This window comes from Crocuta crocuta, unplaced genomic scaffold (assembly GCF_008692635.1).
Source record: "Crocuta crocuta isolate KB4526 unplaced genomic scaffold, BGI_CrCroc_1.0 scaffold36, whole genome shotgun sequence".
NCBI lineage: Eukaryota > Metazoa > Chordata > Mammalia > Carnivora > Hyaenidae > Crocuta > Crocuta crocuta.
This window is the reverse complement of record NW_027532203.1, coordinates 10,562,324-10,579,401: the sequence shown is the minus strand read 5'-3', so window position 1 is coordinate 10,579,401 and position 17,078 is coordinate 10,562,324. Positions and strand designations below refer to the sequence as shown.

The following is a 17,078-nucleotide window of genomic DNA, read 5'->3' as shown; positions in this document are numbered from 1 at the left end:
GCAAAGGTAGACAAACTGACCGATAGATTAGGGTAAAGGACTCAGAATGAAAGACCTTTACAAATGAAGAAACTTAAAATATTACAGCAGTGGCATTGTGGGTGACTTGAGAAAGGACAGACTTTTCAATAAATAATTCTAGAAATAATGGCTATCAAGATATTTATCGAAATGGTGGACGTGGAATCTATACTTCTCACTCTACAAAATCAATCCCAACTATATTAAAAACGTAAAGGCAACAGGCCAAACTATGAAAGCCTTTTCAGAAGAAATATAGAGAATAGCTTTATGACCTTGGGTAGAGATGAATCTTCCAATCACAGCACAAAACATGAAAAGGAAAAGGAAAAATAATAATAATAATAATATGAATTTGCTGTTTTCTATTCTTCAAAAGATGCTATAAAGAGGGTAAAAAATACAGGTCATAGCATAAGGGAAAATATCTGTAGCATGTACCACTGAGATATAATTATTATCCAAAAAATTATTAAGAATACCTACAAATCAGTAAGAAAAAACCAACAACTCAACAAAAAACAGGGGACGGGGGATTTCACAGAAGAGCAAACATAAATGTTACATAAATACATGCATATAAGATGTTTAACCTCATTAATTATCAGTGAAATGCAAATTAAGACATCAGTGAGATACATTTGATATCTTATAATGACTAGATTGATACAGATTTAGACACTTATTTGATGATACCAAAGGTGGACAACTATATGCATCAAGAGTAATCTTGGAAGCCGCTAGAAAGAATCTGAACTGGTAACAAACTTCAGAAAACAATGTGGCACTATCTCATCATTCTGAACATTTGCATAACTCTACAAACCAATTTTACTCATAGACATCTACCCTACAGATATCCAAAAAAAAAAAGAAAGTGATCAACAGCGCGAGATGTTCAGGAAAGTGTGCAGTTTGAAAAAATTTGGGGATCAATCCAAAGGTTCATTAACTTAGTTACTAATGAGATAGTGCATAAATGAATTGAGGCATATGCACCAGCAGTGAAAATGAACTAATGCCACATATAACAACATCGGCAAATCTTAAACACGTAATACCAAATGAAAAAAGTAAGAATGTCATTATTTTTATACTGCTCCAAGTAAAATCAAACAACATATTATTTAGAAATACATATATATATCATAAAACTACTTGAAAAAATCAAGAGATCTATACCTCTGGCAAGGAAGATGGGGGGATGTGGATAAGAAAGGAACTCACATGGAGGGGCAAATGTTCTGATACTGCTTTCGTTCTTACATTGGGTGCTGGGTCCAGGGGGTCTTTGTTCCATCATTAAGCTTCATAATTTACATATAGTGCATGCATTATTTTGTAGGTGTCAAGCATTATAGGATACAATATGTTCTGAAATATTTGATCGGCCTTAGACTTAAAATAAAAAGTCTATGGGTGGAAGGGATTCAGAAACAGTCCGTGTAGACATTCTTTATAGAGGATGGTGACCAGAAGGGAATGTGAATAAGAGCGAGGGTTTTTGTTTAGTTTGTTACATTTCTGTTTTGTTTTTAATTATGAGATATTTCAAGCATAGAGTTGTTAACCATAACATTCTATCATTTTCCCTCTCAGAAATAAAACACTGTGGATACTGTTAAAGCATTCTGCATGTCCTCCCCCTCCCCAAAGGAAAGCTATTGTATTCCATCTTACTTTGTAACTGAGAGTTACTAATGCGTGCCTAAGTGCTGAAGGAAAAATCCAGGAGGAAGGAACAACATGTGAGTGCTGTCCACTGACATCAACATTACCCGACCAACTCACCAACAGCAAGGCACATGCTTTAAGGAGTTTTCCACCCAGTGCAGATGGGTCCATGCTTCTCCCCTTTCAGCACCCTTCTGAGGAAGAATACACAGAACTCTTGGGTCATGGAGCCAAATGTTACTAACTGGCATTGACGTCAAGTTCCAACCCATACGGACAGCATTAGCCTAATGCTCTAACTAGCTGGTCTAAGTAAAGGTGGGAGGGAGGGAGGAGGGAAGGAGTGAGGAAGTGAGGAAGGGAGAGAAGGAGGGAGGGAAAGGGACCGGCTATTTTTTCTTCAACTTGAACAATAAATATACCAAAAGAATGGTGATAATTTTTCTAACTAAAATGGACTAACAAACATACTGGTTCAACAGGTGACTCCCAAGAGTAAACAGGAAGATCGGTCAGAAAATGGAGGGGGGGGGGGGCAGAGAAAGAATGAGGTGGTCAGAATAAAAGATGGAGGCCTTCATTAGAGAAGATGGAGGAGGAATATTCTTCGGGATTTGTAAAAAAACAGTAAGCTTCACTTTGTTGCTAATCAAAAATAAACTGATGACTTTCCCCCAAGGGCCATCTCAGACAAAACACTATCAAATAATAGTGTTTTGATCTCAGACACAAAATCATATAAATCAAAGCGCCCACCTAATGTTCACTAGCAAAGACACTCAATAACATCTTACACACATGCTACCCGATACCTGACTAGAAGTACTCAATGAATTCAACAGGTTTAACCAAACTATCATGACATCAACTGGTAAGAAGAACAGACACTACAAGAAGCCTAAATAGTGCACGATGACCAATGACCACTTAACAAGAAAGAAGAGTCCCTTCTGCCTGGTTCTTCCACTTCCATTCTGCACCCTCTCTGAAGAGAACTGCAAAATCAACCTACCTCTTGCCTCTGACAATAAAAAGCATATCTATGGTACCTGGTTCCTAAAAAAGCAGTGCATATCACACGGAGTCGAATTCGGTCTCATGGTTACTTTTAGAAGGTACAGTAGGTTTTCAACTATTAAAGTTCTAGAAAGTTTCACCAAAAAAAAAAAAAAAGCAAGTGCCCCGTATGAATGCTCCCTCCCCAGCGGACCAAAGTTCTAGATATCAAATGAAGCCTAGAGTCAGTTTTCACCACCCACATCACAGCAACACCATCTCTCATCTGGATTTCTGAAGCCTCCCAAAATTGGTTTGAGCCACCCACGCCAACTACCCTTGAGGTCTGCATTCTGGGCTGTGGCCAGACTGTTCCCAGGCACAAATGTAACAACTGGCAGCATGCTGCAAAGGTCCTCTATTGCTCAGTCTGGAAAGTTCTGGTCCCTAGAACACTCCTCCCCAGCTTTGCTCAAACCATGCTCTAGCCCCCTCCTTGACCAGCTCTCTCTGCTGGAACCTGTTCCCCCCTGCACCCCACCACCACTTCACTAGCCCTCCATCCCTTAGACCCCAGTTCAGACGTGCCAGGCTCAGGGAAGCTTGCTAAGCCTGGCCAAACGTCCCTATGGCAAACGTGTCCAATGCTCAAATGTAGAACTTGCTATTTCCTTGGTTGGCTATTCAGTGAATGTCTGTCTCCCACATTTAGGCAATGTAGAAAGTATCTATCTTGCTCACCATTTTATTTCCAGGACCCAGCATGGTATCTGATGCATAGTGGAGGTTCAATAAATAATTATTTAATTTCAACACTCAGTGAAGAACTTTACTACCTAGAAGTTTTAAGAATAAATATTTAAAAATTCAGGCACAAAAATAAAAAAGATGACCATGCATAGCTATTGCCCTTGAAGTAAATGAGCAGTATCTATAAATCCAAAATGTTAATTTTCGCTCAAAAAGGACAAATGGAATATAATTATCATTGTCTCCCGAAGAATCTCTGGTACTATATGTGAAAGTACATTTGTAACAGGGCACCTGGGTGGCTCAGTTAGTTGAGCATGCGACTCTTGATTTCAGCTCAGGTCAGGATCGCATAGTTTGGTGAGTTCAAGCCTTTCATCAGGCTCTGGGCTGACAGTGCAGAGCGTGCTTGGGGTTCTCTCTCTCCCTCTATCTTTTTGTCCCTCCCCTGTGCTCGCTCGTGCGCTCTCTCTCTCTCTCACTCTCCACCCCTCTCCTGCTTGCACTCTTTCTGTCTCTCTCAAAATAAATGAATAAACTTAAAAAAAAAAAAAAAGAAAAAGAAAGGACATTCATAACAAATACTTTCCCAGGTCCAATTTTCCTAATCATTTGAATCCATTCTTCCTTTATACTCTAATGTAGAGTAAACATGTAAACAGTATTTCTATGCTGCATTTAAAAATGTTAAGTCTTGGAAACCAACTTGACAATAAACTATTTGTAAAAAAAAAAAAAAGAAAGAAAGAAAACAAAATAAAGTCTATTTTGTCTGATATAAAAAAAAGAAAAAAATGTGAAGTCTGCACTTAGTTATATTTTTTTTAACGTTTCTTTATTTTTGAGAGAGAGCGTGCACACAGGGGAGGGGCAGAGAGAAAGGAAGACAAAGGATCCAAAGCAGGTTCTGCAATGACCGCAGAGAGCCTGATGTCGGGACTGAGACTCAGGAACCACGAGATCTTGACCTGAGCGGAAGTCAGATGCTTAACCGACTGAGTGCCCCTGCACTTAGTTGTATTTTAAAGTATCTTTCCAAGAAGTCTAATTCTATGTTTCAGCACCACTTATTTTAAATGTACAAAAGTCCTTTCTTGTTGAATCAGTATAGAACTTTCACCTAACAGCAATATTGTGCTTGCTCGAATTACATTGCTAAAGTTGACATTTATTCTTCTTCACATCAGCACAGCGTCCAGCACTGTAATTTGTCTTGGTGCTCAAAACCAGTTACTGAATTAATGAATGAGTGACTCAATAAAACTTAACAATTCTTAATAATTCTATGTTATTCCAGTCAAATACATTCACACTAGAAAAAAATGATATTCATTCATCCCTTTCACTTTCCAAAGCTTTCAAAAACTCTTTAAGCAATCAGCCTTTAAACATGAATGGACTTTTTTTTAACTAAAATTAATTAAAGTAACTATGGAACATTTCTCACCTTATCCAATTCTACCAAAATTACTAAGAATGAAAATGGGACCGCACACATGTACACCCCCCATACGAGAAATAATTCTACACAGGTTGAAAAGATCAATTGAAGACGACGTTAGCAAAATCAGGGGAAAGTAAGGCATGAAAAGAAAATTAACCTTGTGGCTAAAAGTAACCCGACAAAGAATCACAGTGACCACAAGAGTAGAAAGACCGTCAATGGTTTGGGTCACCGGTTAGTACTCACTGATGCTCAAGAAGACACACAACAAAGAATGATTATTCAAACAAGTATTGAAATTGATATTGTTTGATCTTCCCTTTCAAAACTACAAAATTGAGGCATGTATGAAATTGTTTAGTCAGTCTTGAAATATTATTACCACTGATGACCAAAACTTTCCTCTTTTGAGTTTAAAGTTGTGGCATTGCAAAAGATTTCTACCATGAATCCCTTATCTTTGAAAGTGAAGGAGATACTTAGGTTCATAATGGACATTCTTAAAAATGGATCCACAATATTCTCTTATAAAAATCTTGTTTCTACAATGTAGCAAATACAATTATGCATTAATAAATTCTTCCTAGGGCACCTGGGTGGCTCAGTCACTTAAGCGCCTGACTCCTGATCTCAGCTCAGGTCATGATCTCACAGTTGGTGGGTTCAAGCCTCACGTCAGGCTCTGTGCTGACAGTGCAGAGCCTACTTGGGGTTCTATCCCTCCCTCTCTCTGACCCTTCCCCACTCTCTCTCTCTCACTCTCTCTCAAAATAAATAAATAAGCTTTTAAAAAATTAAAAAAATAAATTCTTCCTACGCCTGTTTCAACCATCACTTGAATTTTTGGCTTCTTGTAGAAACCGAAAACACGTGTTAGACACTGAAATACTTGGTCTCACGGACAAATAGACACTTCAATCTGAAATCATCAGTGCTTGAGAGAATAGTATTTATATATATTTTTCATGCTTGTGATGTAATTAAGATAGATTTTAACCGAAGGTGATTCTGGCCACTCCATGATGTTTTTACAAACACTATCTAAGTTTTGGCTAGGATCAAAATATCTTTTGAGAATGTTTTTTAAATACAGTTCTGAATGTATTATATAGCAATAATAATGATCACATTTCCCTGCTAGCTTTTGAATCAAAATCTGTGGCACTGAAATGGTGATGGCAGTGATGATAATAAAAATTATAAGGATGAATTCTTGCAATCTGAGAATATTGTGAAGCATGGTATTAAAAACCCCTCTTAAAGTTTCCTGGAAAGTTTCAAATTATTTTCCCAGCTTTAAGATGTAGACTTTGAGGTTCTATCACTTTGTCAATATGAAGCAGCTAAGTACCAGAGAACCCTGCAAAAGAATCTACATTTCCAGAATTCAGCTAAATAAATAAGTTTCTCCACAGTAGCTAAATTTCCACTGCTGAATGATGTAACAGGAAGAGTCTAGAGCTGGGAACATAAAAACCTGGATTTCCATCCTGACACTACCATTAAAAACACATACTTTTGGAAGGAACTGGATTAAAATCTCTAATACCCCCAAGGAAATCCCCAAAAGCAGGAAAGGAAAAAAAAAAAAAGGCATCCAAAACAGGGACACCGCAGGTCGAACTCATCGTGGGTGTCCATACCAAAGTTCATCCCACAGCAGAGCTGTGGAGCCTCTCTTTCTGGAGATCTCTCTCTTTTTTTTTTTAATGTTTTATTTATTTCTAGGAGAGAGAGAGAGACAGCGTGAGCAGGGGAGGGTCAGAGAGAGAGGGAGTCACAGACTGAAACAGGCTCCAGGCTCTGAGCTGGCAGTCAGCACAGAGCCCGAAGCGGGGCTCGAACCCACGAACCGCGAGATCATGACCTAAGCGAAAGTCGGACGCTTAACCGACTAAGCCACCCAGGCGCCCCTCTGGAGATCTCTTTAATCCACCCTTTACGAGGGCCAAATACTCTGTCCCAATGCCACCATGTCAAAATGCTATTCCTCCCCTTCAAGGCTCGAACTTGATTTGTCCATGAAGCCTTCATCATTCATTTCCCTCCCAAAGAAAGAATTTTTATTTGTCTAAATTCCCGCAACATAAATGGCACCTGCCTTTTGGGCACTGAATACTAATTACATATGTGGTTTTCTATTCTTTACTGTCAGAATATATGCCCTCTCAGGGCAGGACCTATCTCCCATAAATCCCTCCATAACCTCCATTTGCTAATGCTAACTCGGGGGTGTGAACATAGCATGTACTAGAAATATCTATTAGATGGACCATCAATGAGGAGTATGATAGGTAAATAAGTAACTAACTAGATAGAAACCGCATTCTCTCTCTACTGCCAACACAGTAAAACCCAAGGGGTAAAACAAGATACACTGAAAGTCTTCGGATAGAGATATAAATAAATAAGCCTTTCTAAACCATCCATTATCAATCTTTACGAGTCTTAAGTGGACAGAAAAGTAACTACTGACAAGGTACACCAGTTTGCGTGTTTCGTGTCTAGTTCTTCCGCATTTCACACAGCATTAAACTGTAGTGTCCAGAACATTTCAATATCCTTCTTCCACCAAACTAAGTCTTTTCCCACTTTAACTGTCCCGAAATATCCTGCATTTAAGTCCTGGCTTGGGAAACTGGAGATTAAAAACCTTCCATTTGGATGCTCCGCAACTCAGCGGAGTACCTCAAGAGGGAACGTTTAAATTAATGAAAGATTAAAGCAAGGAAGAACATTCGAAAAGGTAACGGGCTTTGTCACCACCTCCTCTCTTTTATTGGAAAAATAGTCTCTTCCCAAGGGGCTGAATGTTTATATGCCAACCATCAGTCTAGTTTAACTATTTGAAGTTACAAATGTCAGAGGAAAACCAAAAAGTTTGTAATGGAAATGCTGACATGCCAGGAAGTAAGGAGGCCTAGGCAGGTGCTCCTGCAACCCAGGCTCATAATTCAATCAAGCTGTATTTTGACGTCATCTGTTTCAGAAAAAAGCCAAATGGTTTATGAACAGCACCAGAAACCCCAAGATTAAATTACAGCCCTGATATTTAATCATGGGTCTTACTTTGTTATTTTTAATAACACAATACATTTTAACAGTTATTCGTCAACTGCCTTAGCCAAATTGGAGCACGTGATGATAAGTGAGGTGGACTATGATGTCTATCGCTCATAATCTAAATTTTTATTATTTGCTCAGAAATGGTAGGTTATACACGTTTTCCTCTTCTTAAGGAACATACAGTTGGTACCAACGGATTGAATCCAAACCTTAATTAAAAGCAGCATGGGGTCCCTGACCAGCGGGTCAGGACATCTGTATTTGTGTCTTATTATAGCCAATAACCAACTGTATGACTTGGGCAAAAGACATTTAATCTTCCCAAACCTTGGCTCTTTACCTAAAAAATAACAGAGCCTCTCCAAAGTCTCCTGTAAATCCAACTTTCTATAAATTACTTAAAATCAATACTGTGTACTCTGTTTGAGACACCCTGAGGACCTAAGTGTAAAAATGTTATAGCTGAAAAGTTAAATTTCTAACTCAATTAAGATGACTGATCAAAAAGGCATTTTAGTACATGAGAATTTTTAAGCTAAAATTTTTAGAGGCAATCAGCAAATGAAACAGGTTCTTAGAAAGTAATGTACAAATACTGCTGAACACGTGAAGGGTTGTTTGCAAAACAAATCAATACAGGCCCATCCAACAATGGACTGCAGTTAATAAACTACATATAGTAATTACCACCAATGGCAGTCTAGAAAGTCATTCATTAAATGTTAATTGTCACACAAAAGTACAAAAGCATCCATTTGAACAATCTGGTGGCTGCACCTTTAAATAAAATACTCCCCTACAGTCCTGAAATTCATCCATATAAACTGATTTTAAACACACCTGGGTATTTGATATGCTGATTAAGTCGGCCTTTATTTATTTTGGAAATGAAAGTAAATATGACAACCTTTCTCAACACTTTTGCTATTCCTAGGAGTCGGGCATAAATATATATATACATTGCTTATAACAAAGTGCTAACCAATCTCCTTTAAAGATTAGATTCGTACTTCTCAAATGTCTCTCGTAAGCATTAAGAGGCATATGGTTCAAAAGTACCCACCTCAAACTCATGTGCAAACCTTACTGTTGAGCCTAAATGGGCTCACAGATTTAGAAAATGGATAACCCGAGTGTAAGTTTATAAATTTGCTGGTCAATTTTGAAAATTTCATTCCAAGTAATAAGAAACCATTAACATAAATAACCTTTCAAAAAACACAACCGTCCAATGTGCTTTATTTTCTCTAATACTTAGTGCTCTCTAATTAGCTGGGAAGAACACCTGGTCATAAAATATAGCTCATAAAATAAAAAAAATAATAAAGGAGGAATTTTCTTGGTTTGTTTTCCACCTAGCCTCATTTTGATGCTGTGTCTGTGTAAGATCTGACTTGCTCAACATATAGATTTATATTCTAAAGGTTTGGCCAAGAACATTTTGGTTCAAGACTTGTAAACTGAAGAACCTTTCAAAACACACCATGTTCCTTATTAGGCAACTTGAGATCTGTTATCTTGGCTTATGGGAACAGATCTAAATAGCATCATAATACTAAACGCTGAAAATCACAGGCCGGGGGCCACCGGGACTCAACTCTACGCCTTGGACGAGGTTGCAAACTTCCAATATAAAATGTAGTTTACCATTAGGAGTAAATGTTTGATCTGCAAAGCTTACAAAATTACTTTGTTTATCATAGCAGATGAAAGCAAAAAGGAATAATTTTAAGCTCAAAACAAAACTGTTTATATGACAGCCTTTACTGCTCCATGATTCTAAGCATTTAAGACAGATTCGAGCAATTAACAGCATAAACTTTCATTACATACTTCTATTATATATGTTTATGTGACTTAGCTGTTCATCTGTTATTTAAGTGATTTCCTCATTACAATAGTAGGGTAAAGATAATTTGCTGATGCTGTCAAAAATGTTAAGCATTTCTGTCTCAACAGATCTTGGATCCCCACGCTTGTTTAATGCATTTTATTTACTTAAGTCAGTGTCAAATAAGAGTACTGCTTCTTCCTTCTGAATTTAGAAAATGCAACATTTTAAGCACATGTCTGGTAATAGACACATCAAAACTTCAAAACCGCTTATTTTAGTGATGCAGATGGAGTTTAGGATTATAGTTCGTGAATATTAAGTTTCAAAGATCTAACAATGAACTGCCAAACTTTTTTTTTTTACAGTTAAGAATAGTAAATCTTTATGTTTTAGATATTAATGGAGCAGACTTGGTTACCTCCACACTTGGTGTGGTTAGGTACATTAAAAATAACTGAAAATGAAGTATTTTCACAGGCACCCAGGCACACTGTCAATTTACAACAGAATGAAAGCACAACTTTGAAAAGATGCACTGTATTTTCCTTGTGATAAGAATAATAATAACAATAACAGACATACTAAGTCACACTGAAATCCAACATAAATTAGAAAGCCAGCTTATCTGGACACGAAGACAAGAAAAATATCATGGTTTATTTCATTATCTTAAATATGTTGTTCAAAAAATGCTTATCTACCCTAAAGATCAGGAGTAATATTACATGCCAAACCTCAATAATATATTCCTGTATCTATATAATCTTGAAAAACAATCTATTTCAGACTGTGTGTGTATGTGTGGAAAGGGCACTGAGTTAGGCAGACTTGAGTTCAAAACCTAACTTATCACTGGCTGCCTTGAGAGCATGTCATGTAACATCTCTGAATCTCAGTTTCCTCATCTATGAATTGAGCATGATAACCCCTGCATCTCACGGTTCTTGTGAAGATTAAAAATATATGACAAATATAAGTCGCACAGTATACCACGTAACATATATTTTGTCAGTGTCATGCCCATTCATACCCTATTATTCTGTCTAATACCTTGCAAACAGTCTCAGGGGAGGTAAAGTAAAAGAGAATGATCAATAATCTAAAATTCAGTTCTAATCCTTAAAAAGCATTCGAAGGGCAGATGCCCACACAGAAGTTAACATCAGCACACAGCGTATCATCCTATACCTTATTATGCAATACAAATTAGGAAAAAACAGAGTCGTGAAGCCAATGTTATTCCAGTAAAGGATGTGCAGAGCCATAAAGAATTAGCAAATCAAAACTTGTTTTTTAGAAGAGCAAATAAAGGCACAGGTTAGAACCTCTTTAACTTGGACCTGTCTTCTTTGGCTGTATAATGAAGGCAATGGGCTGTATGCTAAAAAGGGTTGCTATACCCAGAAGTCTGTAATTCTAATATAATGGGTTCAATGTCCCTTTACTTATTTTTAAACCTACTTACTTACTCTGCTGTTTACAAAAAAGCCATACCACACTTGTGAGTTCTACTACAACAGTAAGTCTGTTTTAAAACACACACACACACACACACACACACACACAGATACACACAGTTAAATCATTCTACCCCCCAAATGCCTTCAAGGGGAGAGCAGTTATTTTTCACACTGTAACCATGAACGCAAACTGTTACAGACAGAAATTAATTCAGGATGCTGACCATTTGAATTTTCTCTGTGATACAAAAACTACCCATTGGGTTCATTTTTTTCCTCACTGAATTTACTAAATTGATGTATCACTTGGGTGTGATGTGGATATAGGTTACCTAACCTGTATGAACGTTAAAAACTGTTTGTCTTCTTCAAAAATGACCATGACAGGGATGTAGTGTGTTTTACTGCTGCTCTTAATTGTTCAAACGCCCATTCATTTGGCAATCGTTAATAAACACTGAACACCTAAGTAAAACTAAACAGTTACGGGTGGGGGGGGGGGAAGCTCAACTTTTAAACTAAGAGAGGAAGATGTCGTATCCATCATGGACTCACTGTAAATACATGTAACAGATGTGACCAGAGCTGTTCTTGAATATAGATCATTTTAGTGGCCCAACTTTAAAACTACTTTTTAAAAAGATGCCAAAACCAGTATGTTTACCCTTTGCTCATAAAAGACTCAAAGGTAACAAAAGACACTGCATTTTTTGTTAGAACAGAAAACTAAGCCCCGTTCATTGATAAAGATTCTAGGTGCTTGTTTGCCTTTTCTTTTAGTCACTTGGCCATATCCCGTTTTAATAAGAATAATTTTCCAATCATCCAGGCATGCGTATGCTTTTAGTTTGTTTTAAGAGCAATGACATAACGGATATTAAATCCCTTTGTATAAGTTACCATATAGGTTACAACTATTTCTTAAAAATAATTCCAGAGCCCACCAATTCATTCTGTTAAGGTCATCGAGGCTCTGAACCATCATGGCTGAATTGTTTTAGTGCTCTCTGCTGAACACCTGCAAACATCAAACAAAAACTGCAGGTCCTTTCCTGGGTTGACAAAAGCCTTTCATGTGAAAAATGCTCCCTGGGAATGTCAGGCTGTAGCTCAGGTTACATTCCATTCTCCCTAGCAGCCTCACCATTTCTTAAGGTGGTAGGAAAACCCACGTTTGTGAAATGAAAAGATTAAAGGGAATATGGCCACACTTTATTTTCATTCCCACATTGCAAATCACGATGGAGCATCCTCTATTAATCGATTCAAAAGCTATTGGGAACTTTCAGCATGAAATATCACCGTGCCTCACTTTGAAGAAATAGAGCTGGTTTAGCAAAGATGAACACAGTTCACTTACTTACAGTTTGGATCTTTGTGTCTCAGACCCAAGGTCCAAAGCTACCCATGAAAGTGACACCTAAGCCCACTCAAGACAATGGGTATTAACCTACAGTCAATTTAGAAAATTATGTCTCTGTCCAAAGTTTCCTAGTTCTCCCTACAGTTAAAGGGCAAAATGCAGTCTTCCTGATTTTTCTACCTGATAGTCTTTAAAAGGGATTAAATCTTTGTTGTGGAGTGGAAATACATGCCATTTTTTTCACTAATAGCCCTGTGTTCAAAAGATGAGAAAAACCAACATTACACTCTATACTCCATATATTATCATCACCATCATACTTCACTAGATGAGTATCCTGCATTTTCAATTCAGCTGCCACCACAAAATAGCCACTACACTTTTTTACCTTTCCAAGTAAACATTTGGGTCTGAAAGCTACAACTGTGGTTCAACGTAACTCAAAGGTCAACACCTTAAAGATAATCACAGCATATTCATTAGAAATACCATAGCATGTGTTACTAAGGATGAAGTCTCTGTCTGGGTTTACGCGCGTGTGTGTGTGTGTCTGTGTGTGTGTGTGTGCATGCGCACATATGTGTGTGTATGTATTTGTCTTAAGAATTGTATAAGTTCAACACACAATCACTTACTAAAATGCATTAATACATATTCATACTTATCCAGCCTGTACTCTCTGTAAACACTGAAACATCATAGCAAGGGCTTGGTTTAAATGTGAACACAGATGTACAGTTGTCTTTTTAAATGTAACACAATTTCATGCTTCTAAATCACTTTACTTTATGAAACCATACCTAAACTGATACACTTAAGTTATTCCAAATGTGTCCATTTTCACAGAGTGCAAAAGAGTGTTTTGCACTTTGAAAGCAGTCTATCTCTGGGCTCTTCTGACATAATCTACTTTTAGATTTAAGCTGAATACACATTTTCTTAAGTAAAACCATGAGGAGAATTGCTGTCAGAGATAAAGTTAGTTACTGTTTTGATACTAACGTCAAAAATTAATCTGTCTACAAGAGATACCTGCACTGATCTTTACTTCAAAGTTGTGTAGAGAACATAACACCAAAATTTGGAAGACAAATACCAATACTACAACAACAACAACAACAACAACAACAAAATGTTAAGTCTCTAAATGGAAAATGTAACAGGGTCCAGGACAGTAAAATACAAATATAAAGCCAGAAGTCCTTTTAATCACTGTGGACCCCCAAACTGAAAAGATAAAACTATAGGAGGCATTTTATATTTTATAATTTTATAAATCAAAATATAGACATATAACTTAGCCTACTGGGGGCCAGAAGAAGGAGAAGTAACTTCTTTGGAAATGAGCAACTTTCAAAAGCCACTAATTTTATAAAAGCATCCTAATTACACAAATCACAAAGGTGAACAGATTGCTTTCACTGCCAGAACATCAGAGGAAAATTAAGAGATGTGAAACGATATTCAATAGTTAACAGAAAATTCCACTGGAACCTCGCAGCTAAAAGATGTCAGCATTTACCAGCCTGACTTAAGAATGGTACTCTGTCTAATGTACTGGTATTTACCACTGCCAGAACTCCTAAAATACTACAGCTGTTTAAAAAGCATAAGTGGACTTAAGCTTTAAGCTTAAAGGATTGCAGGTAACCATGGATGTCTCCTTCCTATATGAAATTCACTGCACAAAACAAAAACAAACCATTTTTAAGTAGTATCATATATTCAGTTTTCACTTTATAAGAGACCTTCATGGAGTCCCCTACTAAAACTCTTCCTTAGATGCCAGATAATCATTGCACACACAGATTCCTTTGTGAATGGTGCTAACATCTTTTTTAAGCATCACCCAAAGACCTTTCATTTATAAAATATAAAAGTCCTTGCGAATTTGCAACTTGAAATATAGCAAAAATTCACTGCACGAGGAAATGCTTGGAGGACAAAAAATAACTAAAGTACCAAAAAGAAGGCTTTAAAGAGAAATGAATTCATATTTAGCTTTCAGATTAGCAAGAGGCTCTCTATTTAGAGCTATGGTTTACAATGCAGCATTCATCTGCTAAATAAGTGCTTACTTCTTTAAAAGGGTTAATTATACATGGTATGTAATAATTAATATTATTTACAAGGGATGTTCCCTTTTTTTTGAAGGTTAGATTTTTCCTTCTATTTTCAAATAGGGAAATAAATTCATTTTCCCCATGTCGACACTGGCCTTATCTTCACATGTTTGATTACAACTGTATTAGAAAATTGCTCTTAAATTAAGTAATGGAATTCTGAGACAATTTCCCTGATTGATAAAAAAAAAAAAAAAGGGCCTAATTTTAATCCTGCAAGAGATAACATTTTGTGTAAGTTATACCACTAATGGATAATGAAATAACCATATCATTACAGGCTAAAATTTCAATGACTTTTTCAGACCACTTCAACAGAGCCAAAAATATACAATGAGTGAATAAACAGCTAAGAACATTTAACTACATGCTAAGAAAAGAATTTACATACTTGAGCCAGTAAAATGTCCACTCGCCAAAGAGGTTGGTCCATTTTTCCCACTGCTCACAGGAGGTGAAAACATCTAAAAGAAACAAAGAAATATTACTGTGGAAAAGAAGACATTTGTGCCTTCAGAGTTCGTCAAAGATCTCTCATACTCTTACCAAATAGCCTAAGAGTTTACATTAAGGCTTCATTTTAGTAAAATACATCACCATCCAACTTAAAACTAAAACAAGCATAACATGATCAGTCACCCCCCCCACCACCACCACTTTACCACTCTTGTTCTTTCCTTTTCCTCAGGTTCACTAGATTGCCAGCACTAGGCAGTGCTGCTACACTTTCAACAAACAGTCCCCATAGTGTTACCAAGATTCAGGTTGGAGGGCAGCGGCCTCTCCAGAAAACACTAGTTTGACAAAGGAGAAGAAAAAAGTTGTTTGCTTTATACTGAAAACCTTGGCCATAAACGTGTCAACGTCCATGTCCATCCCGTATAGGATTTGCCTGTCATATGTGAACCCAAATAAATATGAAAGTGCCACCTGCTCTAAATTCTCATTTCGTCTCTAACATGAGAGCAATTTGTAGCAAGACTCTCTCTCTCTCTCTCTCTCTCTCACTCTTTCCACTCTCTCTCTCTCTCCCTCTCTCTCACTCTCTCTCTCTCTCTCTCCAGCATTTATTTCGACCCTAATTGGTTTCCCTCTTCTTCGACGTATCTAGTGGATAATGCGCACCTTCCCTGAGTCAGAGCCTGCAAAAAGCAAAGGAACGAATGGAGAAAGTGCAGCAAGCAGAAAGGGGCTACAAAGCTGCCTAGGGCTACGTTTCCTGGCAAAACTTCCGAAAGCCATTTCTCCAGAAGAAGGTCCAGCAGCAGCAGCAGCGGCAGCGGCGGCAGCAGCGGCAACAGCGGCAGCAGCGGCAGCAGCGGCAGCAGCAGCAGCAGCGCAGCGGAGGCGGCGGCGGCGGCGGCAGCAGCAGCAGCAGCAGCGGCAGCAGCGGCAACAGCGGCAGCAGCCACAGCAACATGAAAGAGCCCCACTTAGAAGGCGGTTTGGATTTTATTTGTGTGTTTTGTGGATTCTTTTTATTTTGCTTTGCAAATGCATCTTACACCAAACTCATCTGGCATTAAAAATGAATGCATTCCCCTGACAGGTCTGGGACTTGATTGGGGAAAGGGAAGCAAAGGGATGGAGAAGGACGAACTACAGCCGTAAAACTCCTCAAGTGTGTAAGTTTTGCTTTGTGCTGAGCTCACGACTGTGCAATTTACCCACCCAGTCTACAGGGCTGCGGAGACTGTACGCCCCGCACACACGTGCGCGTTTTCAGAATCCGAGAAAGAAACGTTAACTCAGAGGACGACAGGTCCTATGTATCCGAGGCATCATCAATTCAAAACTTTAAGAGACAACTGGGTCTCCTATTTGCTCCTTTCCATTTCCAGAAAAAAAATAAAATAAAATAAAAGGAGTAGTGCGAAAAGTATCAGTAATCTCATGTTCGGGTAAGGCCAAGTTTTAGGGTTGTCTGTTTGTCCTTTCATTTGGGGTGAGATTCCATTATTTTGAGGGTCCGGTGGGTAGGGAATTCAAGTAATTACACTCTGGGAAAAAAAGAAAAGCCTGAATCGTCCATCACACCCAAAAATTGTAGTTCAAAACTTATCAAAAAGACCTTCCTGTCTGCCAAAGATTCAGCCAATTAAAAATTATTCCTGTCCTTTTGATTACTATTGGTTTCTAGCTGAAGTGTCTGGGTTTTTGGTTTTGTTTTTTGTTTTTTTTTTTCACAGCTGTTGTTAGTTTCCACCGTTCTTTCTTACCGCACTGAAATCCAGTAAATCACTCAGCTCTTTGTCCGTCCCTAAGGCAGCCATTCGCTGTTGGTGATGCATTTTAGCAAAATCACACAAACCTAGAAACATGGAAATAACCGCAATCAGAAAATCCA

At 37.8% G+C, this 17,078-nt stretch overlaps 1 protein-coding gene and 1 long non-coding RNA gene across 2 annotated transcripts in view; one reads left to right on the top strand and one right to left on the bottom strand.

Annotated features, from left to right (window-relative positions):
- LOC144242730 (uncharacterized) overlaps positions 1-1,993 on the top strand; it is a 40,091-nt gene extending 38,098 nt beyond the window's left edge. The window contains exon 3 of the long non-coding RNA XR_013338444.1: positions 1,621-1,993. This is a non-coding gene — a long non-coding RNA (uncharacterized LOC144242730). The remainder of the gene's footprint in view (positions 1-1,620) is intronic.
- Positions 1-17,078, bottom strand: part of TCF4 (transcription factor 4) — a 354,008-nt gene that overhangs the window by 336,847 nt on the left and 83 nt on the right. Inside the window, exons 2-3 of the mRNA XM_077777707.1 lie at positions 16,951-17,042; positions 15,123-15,195 (exon numbers count right to left, since the gene is read on the bottom strand). Coding sequence (XP_077633833.1) covers positions 15,123-15,195; positions 16,951-17,022 — 145 coding nt within the window. The 5' untranslated portion in view covers positions 17,023-17,042. The remainder of the gene's footprint in view (positions 1-15,122; positions 15,196-16,950; positions 17,043-17,078) is intronic.